Genomic DNA, 14,676 nt, shown 5'->3' with positions numbered 1-14,676 from the left:
GAATGTTTCCAATGCAGCTACCCAGCTCTCTGTGGTGGAATTCCAGCTTTGTAGGCTTTTACAGGGAATGTCTTTGCTGTCACTGAAGTGTTACACATTGCACTTAAACTGAAGAAAGGAGATACGACAAGATGAGATACTGAATCGGCAAGTTGGATATTTGTGTTTCTTACCTGGCTGCTCAGAAAACTTGAATCAGTGGTGGATGTAATGTGATTCTTGGCACCCTCAAAAGTCATGCATACGCTTTGTCAGTATATGTTGTCTCCTTCTGGCACAGGGAATAGAAGTGAACTATTCTGGCCTCTCTTTCTTGAGATTTTAGTCATGTACTTAGTGTTCTGGGTGGTCAGAACCCTGCTTCTTCCTCGGAAAGTCTTTCCTGCCTCTGTCCTGTTCCCATGCACCCCAGCTAGTTCTTTACGTTTATACACATTATCCTGTCGTAAATTAGACCTGTGAAACCCTCAGCAGAACTTGACATAGTAAAATATACCTTATTTCCGGGTGGAGGATGAGAAATAGTTTATTGTAGTTTCCAGCTTTAAACGACATATGGAACATGACCATGCTCTTTGTAGAACTGAAAATCTGTTTGTAGGTGCTGTGCTGTGCTGCTGCTTGGGATGAGGGGTTTGGAGAGAAGGGGAAGTTTTACAAAGTCTTACATTTTCCTGTGTTTTGTTCTTCTCAATTGCTTCTTTTCTGCTGTTTCTTTCCATTCTGTTGAAAGGGGAAATGTTGCTACAGTATAACCCCATTTTGAGGGCTTATCACAAGATGTTTCACTCATGAGTGCTTATCTCCTTGGTAAAGAGGTTAACATGATGAAAGATAGCTTTCCCTGTGTTCCCTGACTTTCTTTTTGGGGGGTGCTCCTCCTGCTTCTTGCAAATGCAGCTGGAGTTGCTCTGGGAGACTGTGTCCTTGTTAACATTTGGAAAAGGAGACTGGCCAATTGCAAGCTTCAGATAAAAGCAGGAGCTCTCTCTGTGGGCCTTCTGTCTTACTCTGGGCATACTGGGGTGAAAGTTTGAGGCCTCGTGACAGCTAGTTGTCTCACCTGGTCAGTGGACAGAATGGGAAGTGTTCACAGATGCCAGCCGGGGAGTTGGTCCGCACAGGCAGCACTTAGAGACACACTGTTGCCCAACTGTGCCATTTGCATTACTCTCTGGATGACAGAGTGATCTGGACAGACTGCTGACTCCTTCCAAGCATTCACGTGTCCCGTGGTGTAAGGGCTGACTTGTGAAAAACCACAGCTGCCGGCTCCATTCCGATAGCCTGCCAGCTTAGCCGGGAGGAAATGGATGACAGAGCGAGCTGTGCGGGCTCTACAGCAGCAGGCCAGAATAACTGGCTGCTTCATATTAGCTTCTAAAAGTGCTAAATGGCTCTTGAAGCCCATGTCCATGCCTCCATTTTCCCTGAGATTTTCTCTGGGATGAGTTTCTGCAGGGCAGCTGTGCAGGGAGCTCCGCAGGGCAGGCGAGAAGGGTGTGGGGCTGCTCTCTGCAGCTCAGCCACTGACACTTCCCGGAGGGGGGCATGTTCTTCAAGGGGAAATGCGGTTGGGTTTCTTGGACCGCATCTCCTCCACTTGCTGCTTGTTCTCACAAGTATTTCACAGACTGTCAAGTGAGGCCCGAGGTAGCCTTCGTTTAAAGGGGAACAGAAAAGCAGAGCCATGAGCTGTTTTGACCTACAGCACCTGCTCATGGAGAAGCTCAATTCAGGTATTCACTTACTTTTCTAATAAGTCTATTGATCTCCTTGGTGATGGCCTCTCTGGTGTGGGTCTCATTATAATAATATAATCGCTGAATCTTTATATGCAAATAGGTTGTGATTACTCAAGTATCTTAGTGAGTGGGAAGCCTGATCTAACAATGCTTTAAAGCATGGATATTATCGAATGTAATGGGATAGTTTCCTCTTCCAGTTCTTGAGTCCATGAGTCAGTCAGTTGTACATGATTGGAACTTACAAGATGAATCATAGGATCATTTCACTGCTTATGTGGTACTTTGCAATTTCAGTATTTTCTGAATGAAAAAACAGATGAGTAATTCGTACCCGAAACTCTGAGTGCCTGTTCCATCAGCTGTTAATCCAATTACTGATTAACATTGCTTGCTTCTTCCTGCATTACCTAACAGCTCTGTGCTCACAAATGACCTCTCGGTAGCCACCTCTGTTACAAGAATGCGGAAGTGCAGGACAGGGTCAGGCAATGCCAGAACTTCCTAAAAGCTCTAGTTACTCTTTATCTGTTAATTTTTTTCTAGTATCAAATAACATCATTAAAGCAGAGAGACCAGGGGCTTGTTTTCTTCTTGCCCCTTGTCTTATCCTTGCTTACTGTAGATGTTGTAGCTGAGATCCACAGCTTTAGGTTTAATTTTTCTCTGAAAAGGACCACATGTTGGCCAAATGAGGTAAAAGTTACCACACTAATGGTTCCATAATGGGTTGGGGTTGATACCTTGAGGATCAGGATGCTGGCAAGTGTCCATTTATGCATATGTTGCAGGAACATTAATGGTTTGTTGTAATTTGGTCATCACTGGCTCTCTCATCTGCCTTGAGCTTAGTGTTTCTGATTTAGTCATATTGGAAGAAAGCAACAGAAATTACAGAGAGACTATTCTGGTAAAAGTTGCCTCTTCTGCTCCCCAAAATGCATGACATTTTGCTCTCCATATGCCAAATGTCTGACGTGATAACTATTGAGTAAGTGAAGGATGTGGGATCAGTGCTGTATTTTCTCCTATATGCAGCTGGGCAGCCTGGCACTCCCAGATGGGAGTAGTGCATGTTTCTCTCAGAGAAGGGTTCCCAAAATGTGTGTGGCTCTTGCAGCTGATGACTTTGAACAGTATAGATTAAAGTATTGAGTTAAGGAATATAAAGCCTTAGTTCATTTTCTCTGATACTTGGTACCACTGTTTAAAAATCTCAAAGACCACCTTCAGTACAGCCTTTAGCCTTGTGTCAAAGTAATTGTTTAGTCAAATCTTCAGACTTGGGTTAGTGCAGTATTAAAATCTATTTGCTAAGTTACATGCATTGTTTTAGGTTTGTTTAAGAAATGTCAATATTAGTGGTGATGCCTTAGTTGAACTTTAGAGCTGTAAATTTTTGGCTCCATTCTTTCTACAGCAAACATTAAAGAAGCAATCTACTTGTACTCATGTGAGTAGGCTTAGTTGCTATGTGGAGAGATTCACATACTTAGTTAAGTGTGTGCGCACCATTGTTTGTGACAAAAATTTCATCTGAATGATTTGCTGAAGTTTTGTGGCTTAAAACTTGTCTCTAGAAAGCAAAGTTGATTTATTATAATTCCTAAAATCCCATTTAAATGTATAGAAAATATATTTTTAAAAAGTGTGTGCAAAAGAATTTCAAATATCTTAAGTTTAAGTCTTTGGTAATAAAAATAATAATAATAATAATAATAATAATGACGAAGAAGTCTAGATTTAAATTCCTGACTGACTTCTAGCTTAAGCGTTTGAAACTAGGAGGACATGAACTCTTAGTGGTGGCCTGCTTTTACTAACTTTGGCTCTCCTGATTTGTGGAAACTTAATGTACTTGAAGATTGAGGGATTCTGAGTAAAATCTGAACTCTTGACAAGCTTGACTGGATGGATGCTACAGGTTAGACAGCGTGGTTGGTCACTTCGATCTTTCTCTTTAGGACAGAGCATTTTAAATAGAACGTTTCTTTCTTGTATAAAAACTCTGTCAGTCCAAATCTGAGGTTCTATCTAGTAAGTAATTTGTACTGCTTTTTACAGATGTGTTTTATCCTAAGTAGTAAATAACAAATAACTTCCAAAATGTTGTCTTAAATTCTTGCCTGCTCCACAGTTTTCCAAAGTTTGGGAAATTTTGGTCATGGGAGATAGTTTTAGGAATTGATGTCAGTCTTCTGACAAGGCGAAAGTCAGTCACTTTCACCCCATTTTCTGGGAGACAGAGGGAAAAAACCTAGTGGGAACTATGTGAATCAAAGGTAGAAACTAGCTAAAAAACTGTTCTCTACTAAGCAGATACAAAATCGTCTTTTGTTTCCTTTCTCTAGTTGAGAAAGGTATTTCCTGGCAGGGGTAAGTAATCTATTTTAGTTCTGGCTAGGTTTTTTTTTTTTTTTTTTTCAGTCAGTGATATCAATTCAGTTTGTTTGCACTTCCATCAATATCCGTGCTGGTTTTGGGAAATGGGAACAAGAACATTGTTTTATACGCGCTTATTTTGGGCTTACATATGTTTACTTCTACTCTTGAGACTGTTTAGGTAAAGTGCTGTTACTTTCAATGCAAAGGCTCTGGTACACTTCAATTTCACTCTTGTAAAGATACTAGAGCTTATAGTTGTTGCTCAGGGAACAGAACCCCTTCATACTACTGCCTCATGGTGTATTTTTTGATGCAGTAATAATCTTGGGAGTTTGGGTGAGCAGCATAAGCAGGGATGAGAAAACTAAAGATGCTACTGAAATGACAGAAAAGTTGGTTTTCATCATTTACTTTAGGAAAGGAAGACTAGAGGCTGCTGGCCATCTTACAGTGTATCAGAGTGAAGCTGGAGTCAGTTGAGTCCAGTTGCTGATCATTCTTACATTAGACATTCACATATTGATTTTCCTGTCTAACATGAGAGGGGATTTCCGTCTCAGCAAAGAGTGGCATTGTTGTTTGTTTTGTAAGCATATTCAGTGCTAGTCCCCCACTTTTATGTCTTTGTGAATCTTCCCTGGAAAACCTCTTAAGGGAAAAAAAGGGGAAGCTCTGTAGTTTCCATTTCCTCAACTAGATCCCCTTTTCTCTTTGAAAGGAATGGCAAGTTCTGCCCCACTACCTCCCTGGCCATTTCTCAGGATAAAAGAGTGTGATAGGCATTTTCAGCAAAGGGGAGTGATGTAACAAGACTCTCTGTGCTTAATTTTAGACTCCGGATGTGACTCTGTGACTGATACAGAAACAGAAGACGAGAAGAATCCAGCTTATTCCCACAGTCTTGCCATGGGTGAAGAACACGGATCATCCAAGAGCACTGGGGACCATCCAGTGGTGCAGCCTGACCGCATACAGTGTGGGGTACTGCATGTCCACTGTTGGGCTACGTTCTCACTGTGTGCTGGTGCAACCCATTATGCTGCTCTGTAATGGTCAGCTTAACAGGCCTGGGAATTAGTTCCAAATTCCTTTTCTGTCGCTTTCCCTCTCAAACCCCTGTCCTCAGTGTTTCTGTTACACGAGCTTGGTTCCCTAGGCCTAGGAATAGCTTGGTAACATGCAGTGCTCAGTGCAGTCAAGACTGCTGTGTCACTAGTTGACAGTCTCATTAACGCAGATGCTCGGCCTGTGTGCTGCGAGGCAGGTTCACACCCTTCCCTTCCTCTGTTCTGGTGGCAAGTGGAGTAAGGTGATTGTAATGAACAAATTAACTCCACAGCTTGGATGCAGTCTAATATGACAATTCTGGTTTGTGCCCCATAAGTGACTCTGAAGAGCTTGGATTAGGGCTTCTTGTGTGAAAAACAGCACTTCTTAGTATGGCATCTCCTCAGATGGAAAGAGCCTAAGTTTCTTCTTTTGTTTCTATTTAAAATGTGGCTATGCTGCTTGAGTGAAGAGACTGATAGAGTTGAAACTAAATCATTTTATAAATCTAGCTTTAATCAGTTTATAAATCTATCTGATAAATCTAGAGTTTTATCAGTTTAATCCATGTATCTATGCTGGTGCAACCTGTAGCAGAAGCCACCTGCCCAGTTAGTCCATGACTGGAAGATGCTCCTGAAAACCATTCAGGACTGTGAAAATGACAGATGGTAATTCATGTGTTAGTTGCAATGACAACAAAATTCCTAGAAAATGTACTTAACTTCGTGTGTGTTGTAATGCCTTTTCTCTTAGGTGCAGACAACAGTTTATATTATCATGAAATGTAAACTAGATGGTGAAATGAAAACTGAAGTTGAATTCTCTCCAGAGAATGCATCCTCTGTGCGTGTGCTGGCTGAGATGGAGAATGAGTACACAATCTCTGTGAAGGCTCCAAGTAAGCTGGACTGAGATTTTCCCCACCTCCTTCCCCCATTGCTTCCTTTCTATTTCAACCTGCCTGTCCTGAGAAGTGCTGGAGGGTAAAGGTTACAATGCAGAAAAAATTGAGGCCAGAAAATCTTGGACTTGCATTCTCATATCTTGTGATACTTTTGTGATGAGGAGCTAAGAGAGGCTGTTGCTTGGGGCCTCTGTTTTCCCCCCAGCAGCAGGTTGCAGTATGGAAACACTTTGAAGCTTGTAAAGCACGTTGAACTTAACTGTGTGATGACCACCACCACATTAGCATTGGCAGGGTACCAATGTAATAGTTAAATAATTGCATGACTATGACAGCTTAATGTGTAATGGTCTCTGTGGTTAGAACTGAAACTATTCTGGCTTGCCTTTTAATTTATGGATGTTCTGTCACCCTAGATATTTACATTTACAAAACTAAAGGTTGTCTAAACTTTAGGTTCACTAAACTTCAGGGGCACAATTTCAGAACTTTAAAGACTGATAGTTTCCCAGCATTATTTTATTTAATCTACTTTGGTCTGTCCTCTTGAAGAGTCATTGTTCCAGCTCTGAGAATAGAGACTAATAGTCATTATAGTAACTCCCATAAAGTCAGTGAGGTGGGTTGATTTAAAGAAGGTTACCTCAACCACATATAAAGGTTCAATTTAATCAGTCTAAAATTTAAGACTTATATTATAAGCACAGACCTCAAAGTAGCTTGTATTTGAATTATAAATGTGATCTGCACATTGATGAAGTGTACGGTTGAAGTTCTGCAGTTTCTAACAGTAAGAGAAATAATTTTTAATTCTTTTCTTGTGTGACTGTAACCATTTCATCATTTCCTAACAGGGAAAGATTATTTTCAGTGGAATTCAAAATATTTGTGTTTCAAAAGAAAGTCCAGACTCATGAATGCACACTAGACAAAACATCAGGAAGCTCTCAAAGTGCAGGTAGAAGAAAATCCTATGCATGGATGAAGTTGCAAAGCTGAAATTTGTTTAAATTGATCTTATTTAGAGACTAATGAGGTTGACAGAGATTACAGAATTCTCAGTTACTTTTCAGATTTCTCTCCCTTCTCTTGTATTTTATGGCACGGCTTTAAAGAGAGCTCCAGAGAAAGCCAGGGATGGAGAGATGTGAGGCTTTCTAATTTGAGGTGAAGTACTGCTCACATCAATGGTCCAGTCTACTGTTAGCAGAGGACCTAACAGGTCACAGGCTAAATGCACTGATATAGATATAAAGAAGGTAGTTACGAAGTCCTTTCCTATTTAATGTTCAGACCAAGATTTTGACTCTTTTTATGACTCTTCATGAATTCAGTACAGCAGAAACTGTTTTGGTATCCATCTGGCATTATATCCAAACTCCCGTCCTCACAGTATTTGGTGCAAACTCATGGCTACTATTTGTTCTAATTGTGATTTTTGCACTTTCTTTTCAAAGATTTAACCTCTGGGACAGTGCCTCTGCAGATATATTCAGGGGACTTGATGGTGGGAGAAACAAGTGTCACTTACCACACAGACATGGAAGAAATCAGCAATCTGTTGGCTAATGCAGCCAACCCCGTGCAGTTCATGTGCCAGGTAACAACTTTAGCAAACATAGAAACTATGCTTTGGAAACCAGATTATTCAGAGGCTAAGACAAGTGGGCATAAGCAACAGTGCTTGCCGTGAAGTAGCTCTTCTGAAATGAAGAAATGCAAGGTCATTTAGGGATTATCACAAAACCTTAACACCCCCTTCTAGCGAAAGCATGGGTGCTTTTTCTGCCTCTGAAGGACATAGCTGGCTGAGTCAGGTTATCCAACTAACAAAAAAAAGTGCAGTCAATCAACACTCACATTTAGATCTTGATGACTTGAAAAGCATGGAATGACAAAACTTGGTATAACAGAAAGTACCGTAAGGAAATAAACTGTTTGGGACTTTGTACCTAAGTATTCTTGAAAAAGATGTGAATAGAAACAAAGGTTCATATTATCTGAAGGAAACAGTGTAACATAAAATTATTTGTTTCCTCTTAGGACTTCTTTAACAAAGCCACTCCTCAGTTTTCATATTGTATTTTGCCCAGTTGGGGTACCTGAACCCTATTAGAGGGGTAAAGCTTGCACAAGGCAAGTTCTCAGGTGTGTTGCCTTGCTGCCTGCCTGCATGTCCCTGGTTGCCCAGGTAGCAGAAGCCTACAGAGTAGTGCTGTTAGTCACCAGTATACCTGGGGCAAGGGAGACTGTGTTTCCTTTACTTTTTAGTTCAACTTGTGGAGAAGTTGGTACTGGTCGATGCCTGTGCTTGGGGAATAGGTATGTTTCCCAGTGGCTAAGAACCAGCTCAAAAGCCAAACCCAGAGTTTATACCAGATTAATTAAACATGGGCTAGTGCATACTTAAAGCAGGAGGGACACTTCATTGGAACAGTTTCAGAAGTAAGATTGTACCTGTCAAGAAAGTAGGAGGCAACAGTTTTCTGTGCTTGCAGTTGAATGAGTGACTTTCTCATTATGCTCTGTCTTGTTGTAGAGTGTATGATTCTCATCTCTTCAGTTTAATGATACTCTGTTTCTGGACCAGGAAGCTATTCATATTCTTTGCTTGACTTGAACATTTCTACCTTTCCAAGTTTACACCTACTGTTTTCTGATTGCGTTTAGTAATAAAAGCACCATAGAAATCTCACCTTAACTGAATCTCCAAACTCCTCCAAACAAAAGCACTTTCCATTTATCTCTAGGCCTTTAAAATCGTGCCATACAGCATAGAAGCGCTGGACAAACTGTTGACTGAGTCACTCAAGAAGAACATTCCTGCCAGTGGTTTACACCTGTTTGGAATCAACCAGCTGGAAGAAGAAGATATGACAGCAAGTAAGTTGAAAGATTCTTGGTTTATTTTTAAACTTTATTTGTATCCCTTGTTTTACCTTGAAGTGCCTTAACACTGTGGAATGTATTGCCTGCATAGGCTGCCTCAAAAATCTTGGATCTCAGCCAAGAAGCTACATTTCTGGTGATTTCTTTATTAATTTCTATAGAAAGGGGATTGCCCTTGAGTCAGCTGACCCCTTTTTAATTCTATTCAGCAGTCTCACTTCCTAAATTGTGACAGATGCAGCTGGGTAGACAGCTTCAAACACAGCCAGAGTGAGAAGATGATGGCCCCCAAATGTCTTCCATATTTTCTCCTTTGTTTCTCACCTTTGTCTCTTTTGCTACTAGAGAAAAACCTAGATTCTTACGGGTTCCTGTTTTCACAGATCAGAGGGATGAGGAGTTGCCAACACTGCTTCACTTCTCTGCAAGATATGGGCTGAAGAACCTCACTGCCTTGCTGCTTACATGCCCTGGAGCACTGCAGGCCTACAGCGTAGCCAACAAGTATGGCCACTATCCAAACACCATAGCAGAAAAGCATGGCTTTAAGGATCTCCGCCAGTTCATTGATGAATATGTGGTAAGAGAAAGCAGCAGTCTTTCTGCCTTGTCCCACAGAGAGTGTGGGCAGTGGCACCGAGCTTGGCACTTAAGTGTTGCATGAGCAGGACTGATGAGATGATAAATTGTGCATTGTGGTATGTTAGGGTGTAGAACACAGACATCCAGCCACACTGAAAGCTTCCAGGCAGGAGGGCTAGGTGCTTCCCTGGAGCTAGGGAAATTCCTGGGGCTTTTGCACAGACCAAGTAAGATGGAAGAAGAGACTGCCATGCTGGTTTTCCTTGTCATCCATCCTCCATCTAATGAAGTTTCTGCGGGATGTGGTTGGGGCCTGGTGTACTCCTCTAAGTTCTCATCTTTAGAAAACTATAATCCCTTCATCCTGCTTACTTTAGGGAGTAATATGGAAACAGAATATGTTTGAGAAGATACAATTTGAGGTGTATCTGATGTACAGTCAGATTGAGGTACAGTAAGATGAGCTTATTAGCTCATTCACAGCTGATCTATGTAGTCTACCTGCTCCACTTGATATCCATTTCTTCCTGCATCAGTATAGCTGTTCGTTCCCCAGTTGCTCTATCTGGGATCCCAATTCACAATTCAGTTCTCTTTGAGCTAACCCTACCCCCAGGAAGCAGCACTCTGACTTGTCCAGATTATGACATGGACCTGACTCCAGGTGCACCAAGCAATTGTTTCTGTGGGGTATGGGTTATATGGAGTTTGAGAATGCATGGACTTTATCCTTTCTTTTCAATTCAAACTGTTTCAGGCCTGTATGCTTCAAAATAACAAGAAGCTCCTTGACTCACATCATATGAATTCTATTTGCCTTTGCTTTCAGTTGAAAAGTTGTGTGTAATTGTCCTTAAAAATTGTGAGAATGGAGGGTGATAGATCTGTTAGTCTTAATGTGGTTCTGCCAGCCAATTACAGTAGTATTTAAACCCTATTTAGGAGATATGGGTGGTTCTTGGATTTGGGGCTTGCTTCTTGATATAAGCATGAATTTAGGATTATACATTAGAGCTAAATAAAAGTTGTTGTTCTGAGATCAGGAGAGCTCAGGTAATGAGGGTAAATGAGAGATGTGCAGAAAGTCCTTCCAACCTCTTATTGCAGTACTGTGCTCCTCCCGTATTCTCTCCACCAGCACAGTGACAGCTGTGTTAAGAGTGGGTCCTGCTTACTGACTGTCAAGCTGTGCAGCATAGTACCAGAGCACACAAATCATCTGCACTGGTGTGACAACTGCAAGGTAGTGAATAGAATCACTGCTAGTGTGGATATCTGAAAATCCCAGTAAACCCCTTTACTCACTGTATTTTCTCTCAAGCAAAGGTTCCTCTGCACCTCTGTAGAGCATCTTATGAACTACTGGCCTGACTCATTTTGACCATGGAGGGAAGCTTGTGTAGACAGTTTTGACCCACATGCCCTGTGGATTGAGGGCCCATGAGTTGTCATTTTTGGATGTGACTGGTTAAGATGGCTATGCTTGTGACATAGTTGGAACTTGGGAGTAGGATGGGATGAAACTTTACGTTTTGCTCCCTGGTGTGGTTTGGTGAAGATCTGCATTCTTCCCCTGCTCCACATTGCAAATATGTGAAAAAGGATTCTGCTGTCCTGTGAATTAGAAGTTGCCTGTATTATGTGAACAGCTGCCTGCTGTGAGGTTTCCTGTTAATATCACAGAAAAGGGTCTGTGTACTCCCACTCTGGGTGTTACATGCTGCTGCTAATGGCCAAGAAACTGAAACTGAATCTACATCAAAGCTAAAACTTCGCTATCTTGCAAGTGCTCTGCATGTGGCAAGCTTTCCCCCTTATGGTTAGCTACGCTTGCTCCAAAATAGCCTTTGACAAGCATTTGTATTTTTAGAATGAGCTATGTTTATGTTCTGGGAGTTTGCAGATACTGGGTAAGACATGAAATTGAAGGGCTAAGAGGCTGTAATGGCTATTCAGAATGTGTTAGCACCAACTTGTTTCACCTTCCTTTCCTATTACTACAACATAGATCTTGAAGGCTTGGGCCCAGTCAGCTGTAGTGGGAATTTAATTCATTTGAGAAGCCTTAATCTTTGGGAATGGGCTACCTTTAGGTGTTTTTTTTCCATATGTGATGTGAGAATGAGGTATCCTTTGCTTGCTTTGATTCTCCACATTCTTTATTTAAATGAGACTTGAAATTTTTTTTTTTCTTGCCCTCCTTCCTCTCCAGGAAACTGCAGATATGCTGAAGAGTCACATTAAGGAAGAGCTGATGCAAGGCGAGGAGGATGAGTCTATTTATGAGTCCATGGCTCATCTGTCCACAGATCTGTTAATGAAGTGTTCCTTGAATCCTGGCTCCGATGAAGAGCTTTATGAATCCATGGCTGGCTTTGTCCCTGGTGCTCCAGAAGATCTTTGTATGTATATTCATAGAATCACAGAATCAGGTTTGGGTTAGAAGGTACCTCATCCAACCTCCCTGCAATGAGCAGAGACATCTTCAAGCAGATCAGGTTGCTCAGAGCTCCTGTCTCTCATACACAGTAGCACCTCAGTTACAGCTTTTCTGCTCTCCATCTCTAATATTGGCTGGCTGATAAAATTGTTCTTTTTTACAAGATCAAGAGCTGTTTCCTCAGTGTTTTGAGGACTCCCTGAACCTTGAGCAAGTAATGTAGCATGTAGAAGAGACTACATTTTCTACCATGTTCTGCTTCTCCCTCCTGAGAACCGGCGGCCTAAGGGCACTCTGGCTTACAGACACCCACAAAAAAGATGTGATTTTACTGACAACTGGGAAACTGAAAAAACAAGGGCTGAGCTTTATTTAGCACAACAACTTCAAAGCAAAAGAAAGGGAGCATATAGAAATACATATACTGAAAAGATTATAACTGAAAAATCATTATTGTAATCCAGTCGGTTTATGCAGATGTTTAACTTTTTCACCATTCCATTAATATTCAGCCAATTGCTAATATCAAGTTAAATACTTATGTTAAGCAATTGTAAATTTGCTTTTCTTACTTACCTGCCTGTTTGATCTGGTTTCATCCCACTGACATATTTTATGATTCCCATGATGAGCAAAGAATCTAGCTTCTTATAATTTAAGTACCTCCATAAGGACTTCTAGTGTTTCTTCAGGTTTTAAGTGTGCTGCCTCCAGGGAAAAGTTTCCTTTCTGAAACACTTTTGCTTATAGGCTATATTGGTCCTGAGCTGTTTTTCTCCTCTTTTAGATTACATGATACTATAAAACACATTTTCCTTGATTATTGAGTCCAGAAGACTCTGTCAGTTCTTTGCCTGAAATCATAAATTCTTCTCTGCAAGTTTTGTTTGGTCGCTGCAGGGATAATTCTGCTACCAAAACTACGATTGTTCTGCCTTCAGGTGGAGATAAGCAGTAAGTCGGGTTGGACTTGTAAGAAACAAAGCTGCTGTTGTTTGCAGTAATGGGGGTGAGAGTTTCTAGATGTTTGCAAGGTCTGCCTGCAAGCAGTACACAGCTGAATGGAGTTGATTGACTAAGCCTGTGCAGGGGGAAAAAGCATGCTTAAAACTACCAAAGCTACTAAGCCAAACTTGTTTTCTTCAAAGCCTGAAATGCCCGTATCTCCCAGAAACTATGCAGGGGATATTCCTTTCTTTCATGTATGCAGATCAAGCTCCCTGTCATTTATCACTTTTGAACTGGACTCTGAAAAGCCTCTCCTGCTTCTTCTGGAGTTCTAGTATATTGCCTCTGCACACAAAGCTCTGCTGCCTTTTATTCAGGAGTCTTTTACTGAAATTCTCTGTTTCTCTTATGTAGTCTGTTAGTCTTTGCCTGAAGAATACTTGCAGCTTGTCTGAACAGTGCTTAAAAACTACCTGTATTGTAACAGGTGAGTTTAAATTGGTACAGTTCTTGATGCTTAGATTGGTTCTCTCAAAGTTAAAGGTGTTTCATTATTATTTAGAACACAAGCAACACACAGGCAAACCCCCACTGAAATTAATGGGAGTGCTGGCTGGTTTAGAACTGCCATCACAAATGAAGGATGCAAGCTATTGTACTGACTTAAAGGTTTGTGAGGATGAAAAACTCACTAGGAAATCATAATTAACTTCTACTGAGGTATTTTCTCTAGGAATTATTCTTATGTGAATAGATATGACTGTGGTGTATAGGACAATACCTGGGCTATTTTAAGTAGCCATACAGTGTGCCTGTTTATTGTGGTCAAGGCAGGCTTCCACCTCAGCTTTTCAGAGACTGATCAAAGGAAGGTTAAATACCACAGGGTCAATTTGTCTGGCAGGAGAAACTGGTTTGAGAATAAGGTAATGCAGGACTGGAGCCATTGTAATGAGTTAAAAGTAGAAGCAAATACTTGGATACCACAGTGTTCTGTTGTATTTTTCATACCGCTTCTGATTTTTCAATGCAGTTTTACTTTTTTTTTTGTCTCTGCATGTGGTCTTGGGAAAACATTTTCAGAGAAAGTGCAGAAGCTGTGCAAGGGCCCAGTTTTGCTTAAACTGACACTGTTTAAGTTGCACACACCTGTGTTGCATTGCTAGCTGTGCCTTTAAGGTTTGGAAGAATTGATGGAATTTAAAAAGATGGAAAAGGTTTTGTTCATCTCCAGAACACTGCCTGCCCTCCTCTGAAGGGGAGCATTCCTTCCCTTCTTTCCCATGTAGGTCTTAATGACCTGAGTAGTGTTGGTCAAAAAGTATTCCTAACCATATCAGTGGACCTTACTAGCTGTTGCTGTACCTAATTTGCTGTTTTTTATTAATGAGTTTGAATTGCCTTCTTTAATTTTTTTATCATTAATCTAATTGTTCCTTCCCCAGAAGAGCACTTCCCTCTCACTTCACTCTTACTATACTTTTAAAATACCAGCGGAGTTAAATATAATTTTCCAGAATTTGCTTCAGGTTTGTGCAGGTTGCAGGTAAATGGCATTTAGCTGAGTAACACAGTTGCTGAATAGCAAAGAGAGAGGGTTGCCTCCATCGTATTGGGCTGGTACTATGAACTACAATATCAGATAAAGTGCTTTCCTTGTTCTGCTTTTCTTCCACCAGCACCTCCTGCTGATTTTTGCAAAACAGTATTTTGAGTAGGCTGGAGTTGAGCAC

The 14,676-nt window shown here is 41.0% G+C and overlaps 1 protein-coding gene across 5 annotated transcripts in view; it reads left to right on the top strand.

The window, feature by feature from the left end:
• Positions 1-14,676, top strand: part of PIK3AP1 (phosphoinositide-3-kinase adaptor protein 1) — a 46,247-nt gene that overhangs the window by 17,559 nt on the left and 14,012 nt on the right. For 4 of the 5 annotated variants that reach the window (XM_027878049.1, XM_027878047.1, XM_027878046.1 and 1 more), the window contains exons 3-8: positions 4,963-5,111; positions 5,934-6,078; positions 7,542-7,684; positions 8,835-8,967; positions 9,357-9,553; positions 11,768-11,957. In XM_027878049.1, coding sequence (XP_027733850.1) covers positions 5,037-5,111; positions 5,934-6,078; positions 7,542-7,684; positions 8,835-8,967; positions 9,357-9,553; positions 11,768-11,957 — 883 coding nt within the window. In that variant the 5' untranslated portion in view covers positions 4,963-5,036. Of the gene's footprint in view, positions 1-1,645; positions 1,740-4,962; positions 5,112-5,933; positions 6,079-7,541; positions 7,685-8,834; positions 8,968-9,356; positions 9,554-11,767; positions 11,958-14,676 lie in introns of those variants that run through there. The other variant, XM_027878050.1, reaches the window with a different exon arrangement.

The sequence above is a fragment of the Empidonax traillii genome, unplaced genomic scaffold (assembly GCF_003031625.1).
Source record: "Empidonax traillii isolate 1590-97213 ecotype Southwest subspecies unplaced genomic scaffold, ASM303162v1 scaffold38:size1800464, whole genome shotgun sequence".
NCBI classification, from domain to species: Eukaryota; Metazoa; Chordata; class Aves; order Passeriformes; family Tyrannidae; genus Empidonax; species Empidonax traillii.
Note: the sequence above shows the minus strand (reverse complement) of the source record. Positions and strands in the feature narration are given on the sequence as shown.